Source organism: Antechinus flavipes, chromosome 3, assembly GCF_016432865.1.
Source record: "Antechinus flavipes isolate AdamAnt ecotype Samford, QLD, Australia chromosome 3, AdamAnt_v2, whole genome shotgun sequence".
Classification (NCBI taxonomy): domain Eukaryota; kingdom Metazoa; phylum Chordata; class Mammalia; order Dasyuromorphia; family Dasyuridae; genus Antechinus; species Antechinus flavipes.
The window spans coordinates 435612731-435627004 of NC_067400.1; the positions used below are offsets into that span (position 1 = coordinate 435612731).

Consider the following 14274-nt stretch of genomic DNA (forward strand, 5'->3'; position numbering starts at 1 on the left):
AGAAAAGGAAGAAAACACTGGGCATTGAATGAAGATTTAGGACACCTGAGTTCCAACTGCAATGTAAATAGTCCCTGCCCAATCCTAAACTATGATTGAGTGAATTTAGTTCATTAGGTTCCTAAAGGTTTTCTTAATAGTGCTGGAAGAGTGCGAATGGCATTTTTAGCAGCTTTTTATAAAAGAACCGTAACAATTCAGATAGGAGAGCTGCAATTCCATTTAATTCAGTCACCCATGTCTCAATCTCAATCTATCCATCTGTAACATAGAAATAATACCAGCATTTGCACTTAGGTCTTCTGATACTTACTAGCTGTGTAACCTTAGTTTGCCTCAGTTTTCCCCATCTGTCAAATGAGCTGGAGAAGAAAATGGCAAACCAATATCTTAAAGTCAGATATAACTGAAATGACTGAATGACAACTTCTGATTCCAATTCCAGGACTCTTTCTATTACACTTACTCTTACAATGAACTGTCCAATAGAATTTAAGCTTCTTGAAGATATTGAGGATAGAGTGCTGGACTTGGACTCTAGAAGTCCTAAGTTTGACTCTTGTCTCAGATACTTAGTAGCTGTGTGATCCTGGGCAAGTCTCTTATCCTTTTTTTCACATTAATTTCCTAATCTGTAAAATGGGGAAATAAACAATTCTGCCTACCTCAAAGGTTTTTTGTGAGGATCAGATGAGATAATATAGCTATTGCTATTATCACTTGTATCCCCAATGCCGGGATGCAGTAGGCACTTAATAAATGCTGGTGAATTGATTGATAGTTCAAGGTTATTATAGAAAGTACTAAATGACAGAGAAAGGCCTTCAGAATCTTTATCTTTCCATCCTACCAAAAGATCTTCTAATGATATACAGGACTCTCAGTTTGTTTAGGAGTTTAGTGGAATAACCCTCAGTAGGTCCCTTATTCAATACTAAACCAAACAGTTACTTAGCTATGTAACTATTCACTGACTCTATTCTTCTTTACCCTTTATCCTGTACTTGGCCTCCCCAGGATGCTTTCTAAGTATAATTTTTGTTGCTTTTGATGTTGTTGAAGTAATGTGGTTCTTTTGAAACTAAAAGCAACAGAGACAGGAAATTCAAAGCTAAGCTTTACTGAATACAGCCTGGGCCCCCTAATGTATTCACATTTAATGTGTTCCTGTTTTATAACATAAATTTAACTGTGGTTAGCTGTAGTGCAATATAAGATATTTATGTCTATGTAAAAGTGAAACCCCCCAGCCCTTAGCATCTATCAGGAGAAGAGAGTTACAGTCAGGCTGTCTTCCCTGCAGAGTTTATTTTCCATTGTGCATTTGTGGGTATCTTTCAGGTTATTGAGTTTCTTTTTTTCCCTTTCTGTTTTAATGTAGTAGAAACTAACATTCAGACCTTGGTACCCAGTATAATTGAAGTCTTAGTTTGAGTGTAGTAGTGAGTTTATAAAGCCTTCATTTTAAGTCATTATTTTGAAGATTTCATCATTTAACTCTCACTGATCAAGTCAAGAATTCCAAGAACTTTCATGGCCTCTGATAGGTTGTTAGGTGACCCAGTGGATAGAATGCTGGACTTGAAGTTAGGAAAATGTGAGGTCAAATCCAGTCAGACACCTCCTAGCCAGGTGATACTAGGTGAATCACTTAAAACTTCAGTTTCCTCATCTGTAAAAGGGGAGAATAATGCTACCTACCTCTCAGGGTTGTTATAAGAATCAAATGAGATTATTTATATATGTCTGTGCAAATATATATATATATATATATCTGTATATTGTATGTGTAATTTAGCCCATGGCACATAGAAGGTACTTTACAAAAGCTTTCCCTTAAAGCTCTTTGCATGCTTTAAAGTGCTTATTGTTATTACAGCTATTATCTGATCCCACCTGTTACTTCTAGAAAATATCATCCCACAATAAAAACCTTCAAACTTAGACACAAACATCACAATCTCATAAGATTAGTACTAGAAAGTCCAACAGACTTCTTTTATAAATGAGGAAACTAAGGTCTGCAAAGGGTAATACATGGTAAATGACAGAGTACAGATTTATTATAATCAAAATAACTGCCAAGCTAAAGGATGGTGACTTTCCTGAAAAACAGAATAACAAGAGTTGGCTTTTCTGGAGTGTTTCAATCTTATGAAGTATATGTTAGTGATATTTTTCACTCCATTATATGGATGGGCAAACTGAGACTCCAAGAAGTTGCCTCAGATCACGCACCTAGTATATATAGGATATGAACCTAAAGCTTTTTGACTACAAGTTTATCTGTATTCAATGTGCTTATATTATTGCCCTTGGGAAAATATAAGGATTTTCATCAAATCTTCATTTTGTTGTGTTTGTAAAATCATAAATTTGGAGGTAGGAGGAACCTTAGAAACTAACTAATCCAAGTCATTCATTTTACAGATAAAGAAACTGAGACTAGAAAGGCTAAATAAGAGTCCCAAATTAGGAAATGGCAGAGCTAGGATCTGACCTTAGATCTTATGAATGTTTCATTGCATTACAATGCTTCTAATAGATATATTATAATTTTAATATTAGACTTTCTATTTTAAGAATACTTTTATTATTAAAGGCCTCTTGGTTTTTAAGGAGATGGTTGCACAAATGAAAGTAGTCTACATAGTCCATCACTAAATTAGCAGCATCATCTTCTAATATAAAGATATGTTGATTATTATACATATTTAAATAACTTTACAACTATTAACACTTTTTGGTTGGAAATGGGACTTTAAAATTCAATTCATTTTAAAAACATTTATTAAGTACTTACTCTGTGCTAGGAATGGGGATGAAAAGGACCAAAAACAAGGAGTTTATGTTCTTTTTGTAATCGTTTCAGTTATGTCTGACTCAGTTGGGGTTTTCTTGGCAAAGACACTGGAAAGGTTTGCCATTCCTTCTCCAGCTCATTTAACAGAAGAGGAAACCGAGGCAAACAGGGTTAAATGACTGGCTCAGGTCACACAGCCACTAAGTATCTGAGATCAGATTTGAGCTCTGGTCTTTCTGACTTCAGGCCTAGCACCCTATTCACTGTGCCACACAGTTGTACTGATATTCTGGTAGATCTCAGAAGCAAAAGTCTCAGCTCTGGATTCTGCTATTTGGGTGACCAGTGGCAAGCCCCTGAACCTTAGTCATTTTGCTCCTTCGTCTTTATTGTGGTCATACTTTCTATCCGGTGCCATTTGATGATCAATTTATAGAGGATTGCATCAAAGAAGGAAGGCCTTAGATGCTACAACAAAGCACGGAGAGGTTGAGCTTTTCAGAATTCCTTTTAGAAGAAAATAAGAATGCCAGCACCACGAGGAAAGAGGCCTCTCTAAAAATAGGCTTCTTGGCTGTTGCCCATCCATATGCACATGCAGATGAGTTACAATAGAACTGATTTTCATGCTTTCAGCAGGTTGTTATAAATAGCAGATGTGGAAAAAAAAATGAGGATGCTTTGCAAAATACCTAGGGAGCTATCTTTTCAAGTTGGCCCCCTCGTGCTTGCATGCTCATCAAAAGACATTTTCACAGCTTTCTATACCGTTCCTAACTTGGCCCACCCAGAGGCTGAAGAGGAGGAGAAACACATGTGCCACTTTTAGGGTAGAGCTGCTTCTGATATATACAAATCACAAGCCCCCAGGATTTAGAACCGGAAGGAAGCTTCTGACATTGGTCTAGTCCAGCTCCCTAAGATAATGACTGTCCATACAGGTGCCATAGGGAGATATGATTCAGGAAAAAGGGCACTTGTTTGGACCAGAGAGCCTAGTACCTCACATGGAAGCACAGGTATTTGCACCTCATCTCCTCTAATAGAATGTAAGCTCCTTGAAGATAAGGGATGGATTTTTACCTTCCTTGGTGTCTCCCACATGGCATAAGGTTAAATGCTTAATAAATGCTGTTTGACTGACAGAGGTTCAAATTCTACCTTTGATATTTGTGCGATCTTGGGTAAGTTCTTATTATTTTCCTGAGCCTCAGTTTCTTCAACTCAGAAATGAAGGGATTGGACCAGACAGCTTCTTAGCTCTCTTCCAGTGCTTGATCTATGAGCCTATGGAGCCCTAAAGTCTAAATCCAGGGAGGAAGATTTCCATGGCAACAAACCCCTTTGGCCAGTTGGAGATGCTCTTAACATACACTCAGAGAGGGTCAGCAGGGAAGGAAAGGTTCAAACTAACTCATATTCTATATTCCCATGACTTGCCACCAAATTTCCTTTGAAAAATAACCAGGATTTAGCTTTAAAAAAGAACCACCTGATACTAGTTTCATGTAGTTGCCAAGAAGCCTGAAGCCACCAGAAGAAATCAAAGGGCATGAAATAAAAAAAAAAAAAAAATTCTCTGAAAGGTTCAGAAGTCTCTGTTTCTGTGGGTGAAGTTCTAGATTTGAAATGAGTGAATGAAGAAACCCAGCGCAGCAGCAACAGTCTGTGAGCTGCTTTTAGGACAGAGGTCAACCTACCTGCAGGAGGATGGCCCCCTTTCAGGGGCAAGAGGATGACTTTTACTTCATTTGCCATAGTATGGGCTGCAGCTGCTGCTCCAGTTGGTCCTATTGCTTCTGCTGAGTGCCAGGGTAGCACTTTCTCCTCCTTTTATACAAACAGTGTAAAGGGCCCTTTAAGGGCATTGCAGAGCAGCAACAGGGTTTGGCCACCCGGTATTCTCAGGGGAAGGTGGGGCCTTACAGATTTCCTTCAGGCTTGCAAATATTTATTGCCAGCTCTTTAGAAAAGCAGGGAGAGTAGAAGTCTAGCAGACAAGAGAGCATTCTGCTCAAGGGAAGGGGAAAGGAAGAATAGATGGAGTTCCAGACTTCTTGAGAGAAAGAATATCTAAAGACTCTTCGGTTGTTGTCAAGGTGGCATCAGTGATTTTATAGGTAGGGACAGAGATGGGTTTGTAGGGAAGAGTTTCTTTTTTTTGTGGAAGGAGGTCTGACCTTGTGATTCAGCATTTATTTTTTCTTCCTCTTCTTGTTCCTCTCTCTGCTCTCCCTTTCTCCCAAATGAATGATAATCACAACAAAAATAAAACCCTCAAAACAAATATGTTTAGTCAAAAAGGACAATTCCCCCCTTGGTCATGACAAAGAATTATATCTCATTCTGTATTTTGTACTTATCACTTCTCCATCAGCTAGTGCGTAGCTTGTTTTATCACTGATCATCTGGAATCATGGTTTTTCATTGCACTGATATTGATTTTGGAATCTATTTCTCTATATTTCTAATATATAATATTGAAGATTGGTCTGTGGTACTGCATGGCTAAGTGACTTGCCCAGGATCATACAAATAATATTTGTCAGGAGCAAGGCTGAATCTAGGCCTTCTTGATTCAATGATTGATCTTCTATCCTCTCTGCCAGGGGTTCTTAAACTTGTTCTACTCACGACTCTTTTTTGTCTGAGAAATTTTCATACACATAGATGTTTAAAGGGTGGATAGGTGTACAAAATAGGCATACAAATCAAATATTTACTGAAAACGAATAATAATTTCATGATCCCCATATTCAGTTATGTGACCCCATATGGCATCATGATGCACAGTTTAAGAAACTTTGCTCCATCCATACTGTTTTTGGGAAAAGACACTTGTCCAATATTTGCCTCTTAATCTAGCAAGTTGCTTCCATATGGGTGGCAAAGAGCTAAAAATTAAGGGCATGATCATCAATTGGAGAACATGTTGTAGGATATGATTGTGATGGAATATTATTGTGCTGTAAGAAATGATGAAAGGAATAGTTTCAGAAAAACCTGGGAAGACTTATATGAATTGATGCAAAGTGAAGTGAGAAGATCTGAGAGATCATTGCCCATAAAAATAGCAATGTTGTAATGATGATCAACTGTGACTCTGATCATTATAATGATCTATGACAATTCCAAAGGACTTATGATGTTCCTCCAGAAAGAGAACTAATGAACTCCAAGTGCAGTTTGAAACATTTTTCACTTTCTTTTTCTTTTCTTTCTATTTTTGTTTGCAACATGGCTAATAAAGAAATACGTTTAGTATGATTTCATATATATAATGTGTATACAATTTCTTATCTTTTCAATAGGAAAATGGATGGAAGGAGGGGGAAGATATGTATTTAAAAATAAAAATAAAAAACAAACAAACAAAAATATTGCCTCCACTAGGAGATTACAGCAGTTATAGTCTTCTTATTCAAATGAAACCAGGCAGGAAAGAGAACAGAAAAGTTTAGGATCTTTTGCATGCTCAGTTCTGATTTAGGAGTCAGTGGAAAAGCTTTTCCTTATCAGGTAGTACACAGATTGGAAAGAGTTATAGAATATCAAAGCTTAACCAAAGTCAATGTAGGGGTTTGCATCAAGCCAATGCATGCTCACAAGGCTTGCATTCTCATTGGTAATTCCTTGTTATACTGAAAATATCTTTGTATTTATACTCCAGTGCCAACCACTGCAGAATAGGAGACTAATAAATATTTGTTGATTATCTCTTTGAAAGGGATAATTTATTTTTGCACTTAGGAAAAAAGAATTGTAATGAAGACAACGCCTCTTTAAGGTGATCAATCTATATTTAATTATTTATTATTTGTAATTATAATGGGAAAAAAGCGAGGGTATGTGATGGAATAGAGGGATAGAGGAGCAGGGAGCCTTGAGAGTTAAATGAGAGTGTGAGTAAACTCAGACTCTTCAATTTTACACAATAACTTCAACTTTCCCTTTCACTGAACACTTTAATCAAAGCACTAACAAGGAAGAATATGGACTGATTGGACTTCCATTACCTTTCATTTCCCTGCCTTCCCTCTGAGGGACAGTGAAATAATGAAAAGACTGGCAGCAGGAATATGGAAGAGAAGCAAAAGGCTTGTACAAAGAGGAATACATCCCTCTTTAATTATGGAAACAAAAGAGCCTTGGGAAAAGGGACTAATGTCCTTTTGTTCTTTGACTATTTTCTTGAGAGCCATCTTTTCCTCTTTAAGAACAAGACAATTTTTTCCCCCTTTTTTATAATGAATTTAGCATGCATCAACAAACAGGAGCTTTTCAATATGCAAAGAAGAAGAAAAAAAGAGGATTATCTATAAAATGGTGAACTTATTATGTGCCTTTTAAAAAGTATATATAAGGAGAGTAGGAAATTAATCAGGTCTTTATACCTTCCAGCTTTTGTACTGTATTCTTGACTGAGTCTTCAGGAGTTCTTATACAATCTATACCAACCGCAGAGTCTGGGTCAACTTGTTTTTGGAAATGGGGAGTGGCAGATAATAGTTCCATTTCAGGATATTCATATATTCTGTGATTGTTTCCTTTCTGCTTTCTTCATAGCATAGAAGGCATTTTCATTGGATGCTGAATAAGAACTGAATATGCATACAAAAGGCTACAGAGAAATTTAACCTTTCTTTTCCCTGATGATGGGTGAGGAAGAAATGTTGTAAGCCTTTGGGTAAAGAGAGAGAGAGAGAGATAGTAGATGCTGCTTCTGGCAATCTTATTTCCCCATCTAGGCAGCTGAGAATTCATGATAGTCTTGTTTTGTCTCTGTGTGTAACTTTCCTACTCTTAGGTGAAAGATCATTACAGAAATGTTAGAAATAGACTAGGTTATGACCTTATAATCTTTACAAAGTTGGCTGAACACTCACTCCCCAATTGATAAATGGTCAAATGAACAATTTTTAGATGAAGAAATTAAAGCTCTCTCTAATCATATGAAAAAATGTTCTAATTCACTATTGACACTTCTCATACTCTCTCAGGCTGACTAAGATAACAGAAAAAGATAATGATAGATGTTGAAGGTAATATGGGAAAACTAGGACACTGATGCATTGTTGGTGGAGTTATGTTTGTAGCTGCCCTTTTTGTAGTAGCAAGGAACTAGAAACTGAGTGGATGCTCATCAATTGGGAAATAGCTGAACAAGTTATAGTATATGAATGTAATGGAATATTATTGTTCTATAAGAAATGAGCAGGAAGATTTCAGAAAGCCCTAGAGAAACTTCAACTTATGCTAAAGTGAAATGAGTAGAACCACCAAATGTGATAGAATTGGTTCTTTTCAATAATGAGATAACTCAAGGCAATTCCAATAAATTTGTGATAGAAAGTGCCATCAGCATCCAAAGAGAGAAGTATGGAGACTGTGGATAAAAGCATAGTATTTTCACCTTTCTTTTGGTTGTTGTTTTTTTCCTTTATCATGTTTATGTTTTCCTTTTGATCTAATTTTTCTTGTGCAGCATGATGAATATGGAAGTATGTTTAGAAGAATTACACGTTTAACCTGTATCAGATTGCTTGCTGTCTCAGGTGGGAGGAGAGGAAGAAAGAGGGATAAAAAATTGGAACACAAGGTTTTGCAAAAGCAAATGTTGAAAACTATCTTTGTATGTATTTGGAAAAATAAAATATTATTTTAAAAAAGTTGGGGCAGCTAGGTGGTGCAGTGGATAGAGCACCAGCCCTGAAGTCAGGAAGACATGAGTTCAAATCCAGTCTCAGACACTTAACACTGCCTGGCTGTGTGACCTTGGGCAAGTCACTTAACCCCAATTGCATCAGCAAAAAACAAAAAACAAAAAAACAACCAAAAAAAACTTGACTGAGCCTTCAGGAGTTCTTATACCAATCTGAGCTAATAATTGCTGCAAGAAAAGCCAGTTCTGAGAATAATCTCCATGATCTATCCATTTAGTGTTTAGACATCAGTTGCTGAGACTAATCCTGCAAGGTAGAGAGACATGTATCTGCTCTGTCACAACTAGAAATAAACTTAGTAGAAGGAAAGCTTTGGAATTTTTGGTTTGTTTTGTTTTTTGTTTTTTGTTTTTTGCTTTGCTTTTGAACTCTCTCTTTCCAAGGATCAAGGTGGTAAAAGATAGTGTCTTGATTTGGGAAGGATGTTTTATAGACAACACTTTAAATTTGAGTCCATTCTTCCCAGGGACAGAAGGAAAGAGAGGAAAGGGTGCCCTAATATGCCCACTGCCCTAAGGATGATTTTTTGATACTTTGTTTCTTGCTGTATCCCTTTGTAAAAGCTAATTGATGTTAATTGGTTACCAATGATATTGATGAGATAACTGGTGAAATCATATAAGAGCAATAATTTCTGATTGGACACTATTGAAAACCTAGAGATAAATATTGGTGGGGGAATTATATCAAATTTACCTAGAGAGCAAAAATATTAGAGAAAAATTCCTTAACCTCTTAAGGTTACTTCTAAAATCCTAAGGGGAGATGTAACTAAACTCTGAGGATTTAGCAACTAATGTGAGTGGAAGTTACAATGATATCCCACCTCCCCTCCCATATATGGGCTATATGTATATTAAATTTAACACACTAGCAACAAAACCGACCTACTTATCTTTTCTTTTGAACTTCCTTCTGCTTTCTTCTTTATATTAAAAAAATTTCATTGAAGCACTTTTATCTTTTCTTCTTTTCTTTCTATTACCAATTCCAGTCCCCCATTGGAAGCTCTCTCTTGTCACAAACTATAATTGAGGAAAACCAACATTTTGGCTATGTCTAAAATATATATACCTTATCCTACACTTTTAGTCCATGACTAGGACCCCAACACCTAGCTAAATATATATAGAAGGTACTTAAATATTTATTGAATTGAATTAAGTCAAATTTCCTTCAAACTTTTAGTTTTAGCTTATTAGTTTCTCAGTAACTTCAAGTGGGAGAGTCCTATCACTCTCTTCTTCAGTGCCCCAACAACTACCATTGTGGTTCTTTTACTCTTTGCATTTGCATCCCTAGTCTATAAGTTATATGTTTGCGTATATTGATATATATACACATGTATACATAAATATAAACACACACACATGAATATGTACACACACACAATGAGAAGGGGGGGAGAAAAGGAGGGGGGAAAAGAGACAGAGACAGAGACAGAGACAGAGACAGAGACAGAGAGAGAACAGAAGGTAAGTAACCTTAGAAAGGCAGACTTAAGTATCTGGGGAAATGGGGAAAACCTCTTATAGAAACAAACCTTTGAGCTGTCTTGTAGGAAGTCAGGGAGTCATCAAGCAACCTGATCTTGTCTTGGTCTCTTGTGAATAGTTTTCTATAAGTAACAGGAGTTAAAGGCCAAATTCCAACATAACATATGTGTGTATGTGTGTGTGTATAAAATAGCTTTTATTTTCAAAATACATGCAAAAAATAGTTTTTAACATTCATCCTTGCAAACCCTTGTATTCCAAGTTTTTCTTCCTTCCTTCCTCCCATACCCCTTCCCTAGATAGCAAGCCATCTAATATATGTTAAATATGTGCAATTCTTCTCTACGTATTTCCACATTTATCATGTTGCACAAGAAAAATCAGATCAAAAAAGGAAGAAAATGAGAAAGAAAAAAAGCAAGCAAACAACAACAAAAAGGTGCAAATATAACCATAACATATATGCTTAGAGAATTGTCTAATGATATTGAGAAATTGAGTGACTTGCCTATGATCACATAACTATTTGTCAGAAGTACACTTTAACCCAAGTTTTTCTGACTCTTAAGAGCAATCTCTATCCACAGTGGCATATTACTTCTCTGGCTGCCTAAAATCCCATGTTGCCTTTCACCTTGTGAGATGTGCTGACGCCTTCAAAGAAAAACTGGAGTTTAGTTTATTCAGTCTGGGAAATCACTGCTTGATGCTTCTGGATGAAAGACAACTAGCTTGTTATACTATTAACAGGGCTTTTAACATTGTATTTAAGAGGCATTTAGTCTAGTGATCTGCCATGGGAGAGTGGCTCATGGAAGGACCAAAGCATTCCAAATAATGTTTTATGATGCTAAACGCCCAATAAAATCAATTCTATGTTGAATAAAACCAGATAGCTTTTCTAAATGCAGCTCTATTTTAGGATAAGAGATTGCCTGACTGACTGATGCTTGGATTTCCTCAAGTTCTCAAATCACTGGTGAAGCAGTCCCAATAGTCCTTAAGATAAAAAGTTGCTCAGTTGAGAGGATGTTACTGTATCTCAAGGCATGGGAAAAAACTCATTAGTAGTCATTGGCAGGGGAAGCCAACCAGGAGACTAGTGCCTCTAGCCAGGGGTGAAGAAGTGTGTTTCTGTAAGAAGCCCCTGTCTAGAATGTCCTGCCCCTGTTTTAGTGGGATGCTTCATTGCTTTCAATATCTCATGTGTTTTACTGGCTTCCTCTCTATGTTTTCAAAGTCTTACAGCACCTTCCTTCTTCCCTAGGTGCATCCACAGTCATTTCTGTCCCCTCAAGGACTATCATAACTGTTTTTACTGCTTAGCTTCAGAATGATTTTTTTCCTGTACCTGTACACACACACACACACACACACACACACACACACACACATACACCCTTTGGATAATTTGAAGATATTATTTCCAGTCTCCCAGTCACGGACACCTGTACTGTGTTAGTGATTGCTTGATGCTGTGAAAAAGGACTTTCCAAGTAGCAGACCACTTTTGTATCCAGGATCAGATTGTAGTATTTGCTAAAGCTTGGAATTCAATTCCTGGTTTCCTTTAGGATAGATTTAATATTGCTTTTTACAGGAGATCTTTGCTGGTTCCCCAGTTGTTTGAGCTTTCCCCTCCAAAGTTATCTTACACTTACTCTGTATATGTCTAATTAAATATATAGCTTCCCTAGAATGAAAACTCCTTGGAGATATGAACTTGGTTTTGTTTTTTCTTTTGCTTTTCCTTTGTGTTCCCAGCATTTGGCCCACTACTGGCTACATAGTGTTTGGTAATTGCTTGTTTGGCAGAACAAGCAAAGAAGAGTGAAGTTTTTCTTACCTTGGAACTTTAAAAGTTTTACTGTGGGTGTTACAGTTAAAAGGCAAGTGATCTTAATGAGAAAATAATAATAGCTTGAGCTTTTATGAAAGCACACATGACAAGATTCCAGAGAAGTTTGAAAACATCAGTTTCTGCATCAGTCTCTCTCCCTTTCTATGAAGGGAAAACTTACCTATCTTACTTTATCACCAGGGAGGAGGAGTGGTGAAGGGAGAGAAATGGGTTCTAAATATCAGAATAATCCACATTTGATTAAGTGTCTTTTTAGTCCCTTATGACTTTTCAGAAGCTCAAAATTTTTCTAGTCAACATAAGAAAAGCTTTATTTTTAGAAACCTATATGACAGGCTGTTTACAAGTGGGCTTAAGAACAGTAACTTTCTCAGAACAGCTGTGGCGAAGAGTTTTTAAGTATCCAAAGTCAGAATGTCCAACATCCTGATACATCTGGGAAGAGGAACAACTTGGTGGTCTTGAGCAAAGCTTCTTAAACTGATGGTACTAACCCCATATGGAGTCTCACAACTGAATGCAGGGATTGTAAAATTATGACTTATCATCAATAGATGTTTGATTGTATGCCTAATTTATATGCCTATATACCCAAGCTTGCATAAAAATTTCTTGGCTAAAAGAAGCATAGTGAGTGGAAGAAATTTAAGAAGCCCTGGTTTAGACCAGGACGGGGAGAGGAGTATACAAAGTAGATGGATGCCTACCGCACAGTACTTAGAGGAAAGGCAATGAAGACTATGCTTTAACATTTTAAAAATTATATTTTAAATGACAAAAAGTTTGACTCTACAATTTGGAACTATGCCCAAAAAGCTATAAAACTGTGTATACCTTTGATCTAGCAGTGTTTCTACTGAGTCTATATCCCAAAGAGTTCATAAAAAAGGGAAAAGGACCCACATGTGCAAAAATGTTTGTAGCAGCCCTTTTTGTAGTAGCAAGGAACTAGAAATTGAGTGGATGGCTGTAATGTTCTTTTTTTCTAAAATATATAATGGTTCTCTCTGGGAGCAGGTTTCTTGGGGAGGTTCTTTGGAGGCAGCCTTAGTTTCAGTTCAAATCAATAATCACTTCAAATGGATAAAATCCAAACGTTTATTTTCTCCTTCCAAGTCTTGTCTCTTTCCTTGGGCCCGGGTAGCTTTCTTAGAGGCCTCTCTCCCTCCTTGGTTCCAAGAGCTCTTGCTGCTTGTCTTTTGGCTCTTCCAGCTTCTGCTTCTAGCTCAACTTTGACTCAATCTCCTCCACTGACTGACTGACTGAAGCTCTAAGAGCTTCTTATATATGATCTCTTAAAAGTGTGAACCCAAAGGTTGACTCCTCCTCTGAGAGTAGGATTATGGGAGGTGTGAATTCACAAAGTTACAAAGTTTTGTGTATCTCCTGTACTTGTGAACTCCAATGTGTGAATTCTCAAAGGTGTTAACTTAAGCATTGTTTCTATCAATACTAGTGACTTAACACCTTGTAAGGATTTGCTCTAATGTGTGAACCAATAAGCAGTGTATGAATTCCATTGAGTTAACACTAGGATTCTAACAGATGCCCATCAGTTTGGAGAATGGCTGAATAAATTATGGTATGTGAATGTTGTGGAATATTATTGTTCTATAAGAAGTGATAAGCAGAAAAGTCTAGAAAGACTTACATGAACCGATGCTAAGTGAAGTGAGTAGAACTAAGAGAACAATAAACATAGCAACAGGATTATATGATGTTCAACTGTGATGGATGTGGCTCTTTTCAACATTGATTCAAGGTAATTCCAATAGACAGTTGTGATGGAGCCACACTATGGAACTATGGAGACTGAATGTGGATCAAAGCATAGTATTTTCACTTTTTTGTTGTTTGCTTGGTTTCTTTCTTTTGTGTATCTCTCCCCTTCCTACCCCCCCCCCCTTTGATCTTATTTTTCTTGTGCAACATGATGAATATGGAACTATGTTTAGCAGAATTGCACATTTAACCTATATTGGTTTGCTTGCTTTCTGGAGGACAGGAAGGAGGGAGAAAAATTTGAAACAAGGTTTTATCAAGGTGAATGTTGAAAACTATCTTTGCATTAATTGGAAAAACAAAAAGCTATTATAAAAAAAGTCTGACTGTGTTACAAGTCAGGATTTGTTCTAACACGAGTGATGATGCATTAGAGTTGGGAGTCTTGAAGATTTGAGTTCAAAACCTCCTTTGGATACTTATTATTTAGTAAATATCTATTTAGATAGTTGGAGGCACTTAGGTATTTCAGTGGATAGAGTATTTGACCTAGAGGTTGGAAGACCTGAATTCAAATCCACCTCAGACTTACTAGCTGTGTGAACCTGGGCAATCACTTCATCCTTCTTTGTCTTAATCCAGTGGAGAAGAAAATGGCAAACCATTCCA

At 36.9% G+C, this 14274-nt stretch overlaps 1 protein-coding gene across 1 annotated transcript in view; it reads right to left on the reverse strand.

The window, feature by feature from the left end:
* Window positions 1–4621, reverse strand: part of DAPL1 (death associated protein like 1) — a 32986-nt gene extending 28365 nt beyond the window's left edge. Inside the window, exon 1 of the mRNA XM_051986333.1 lies at window positions 4504–4621. Coding sequence (XP_051842293.1) covers window positions 4504–4561 — 58 coding nt within the window. The 5' untranslated portion in view covers window positions 4562–4621. The remainder of the gene's footprint in view (window positions 1–4503) is intronic.
* Between the last annotated feature and the right edge of the window lie 9653 nt (window positions 4622–14274).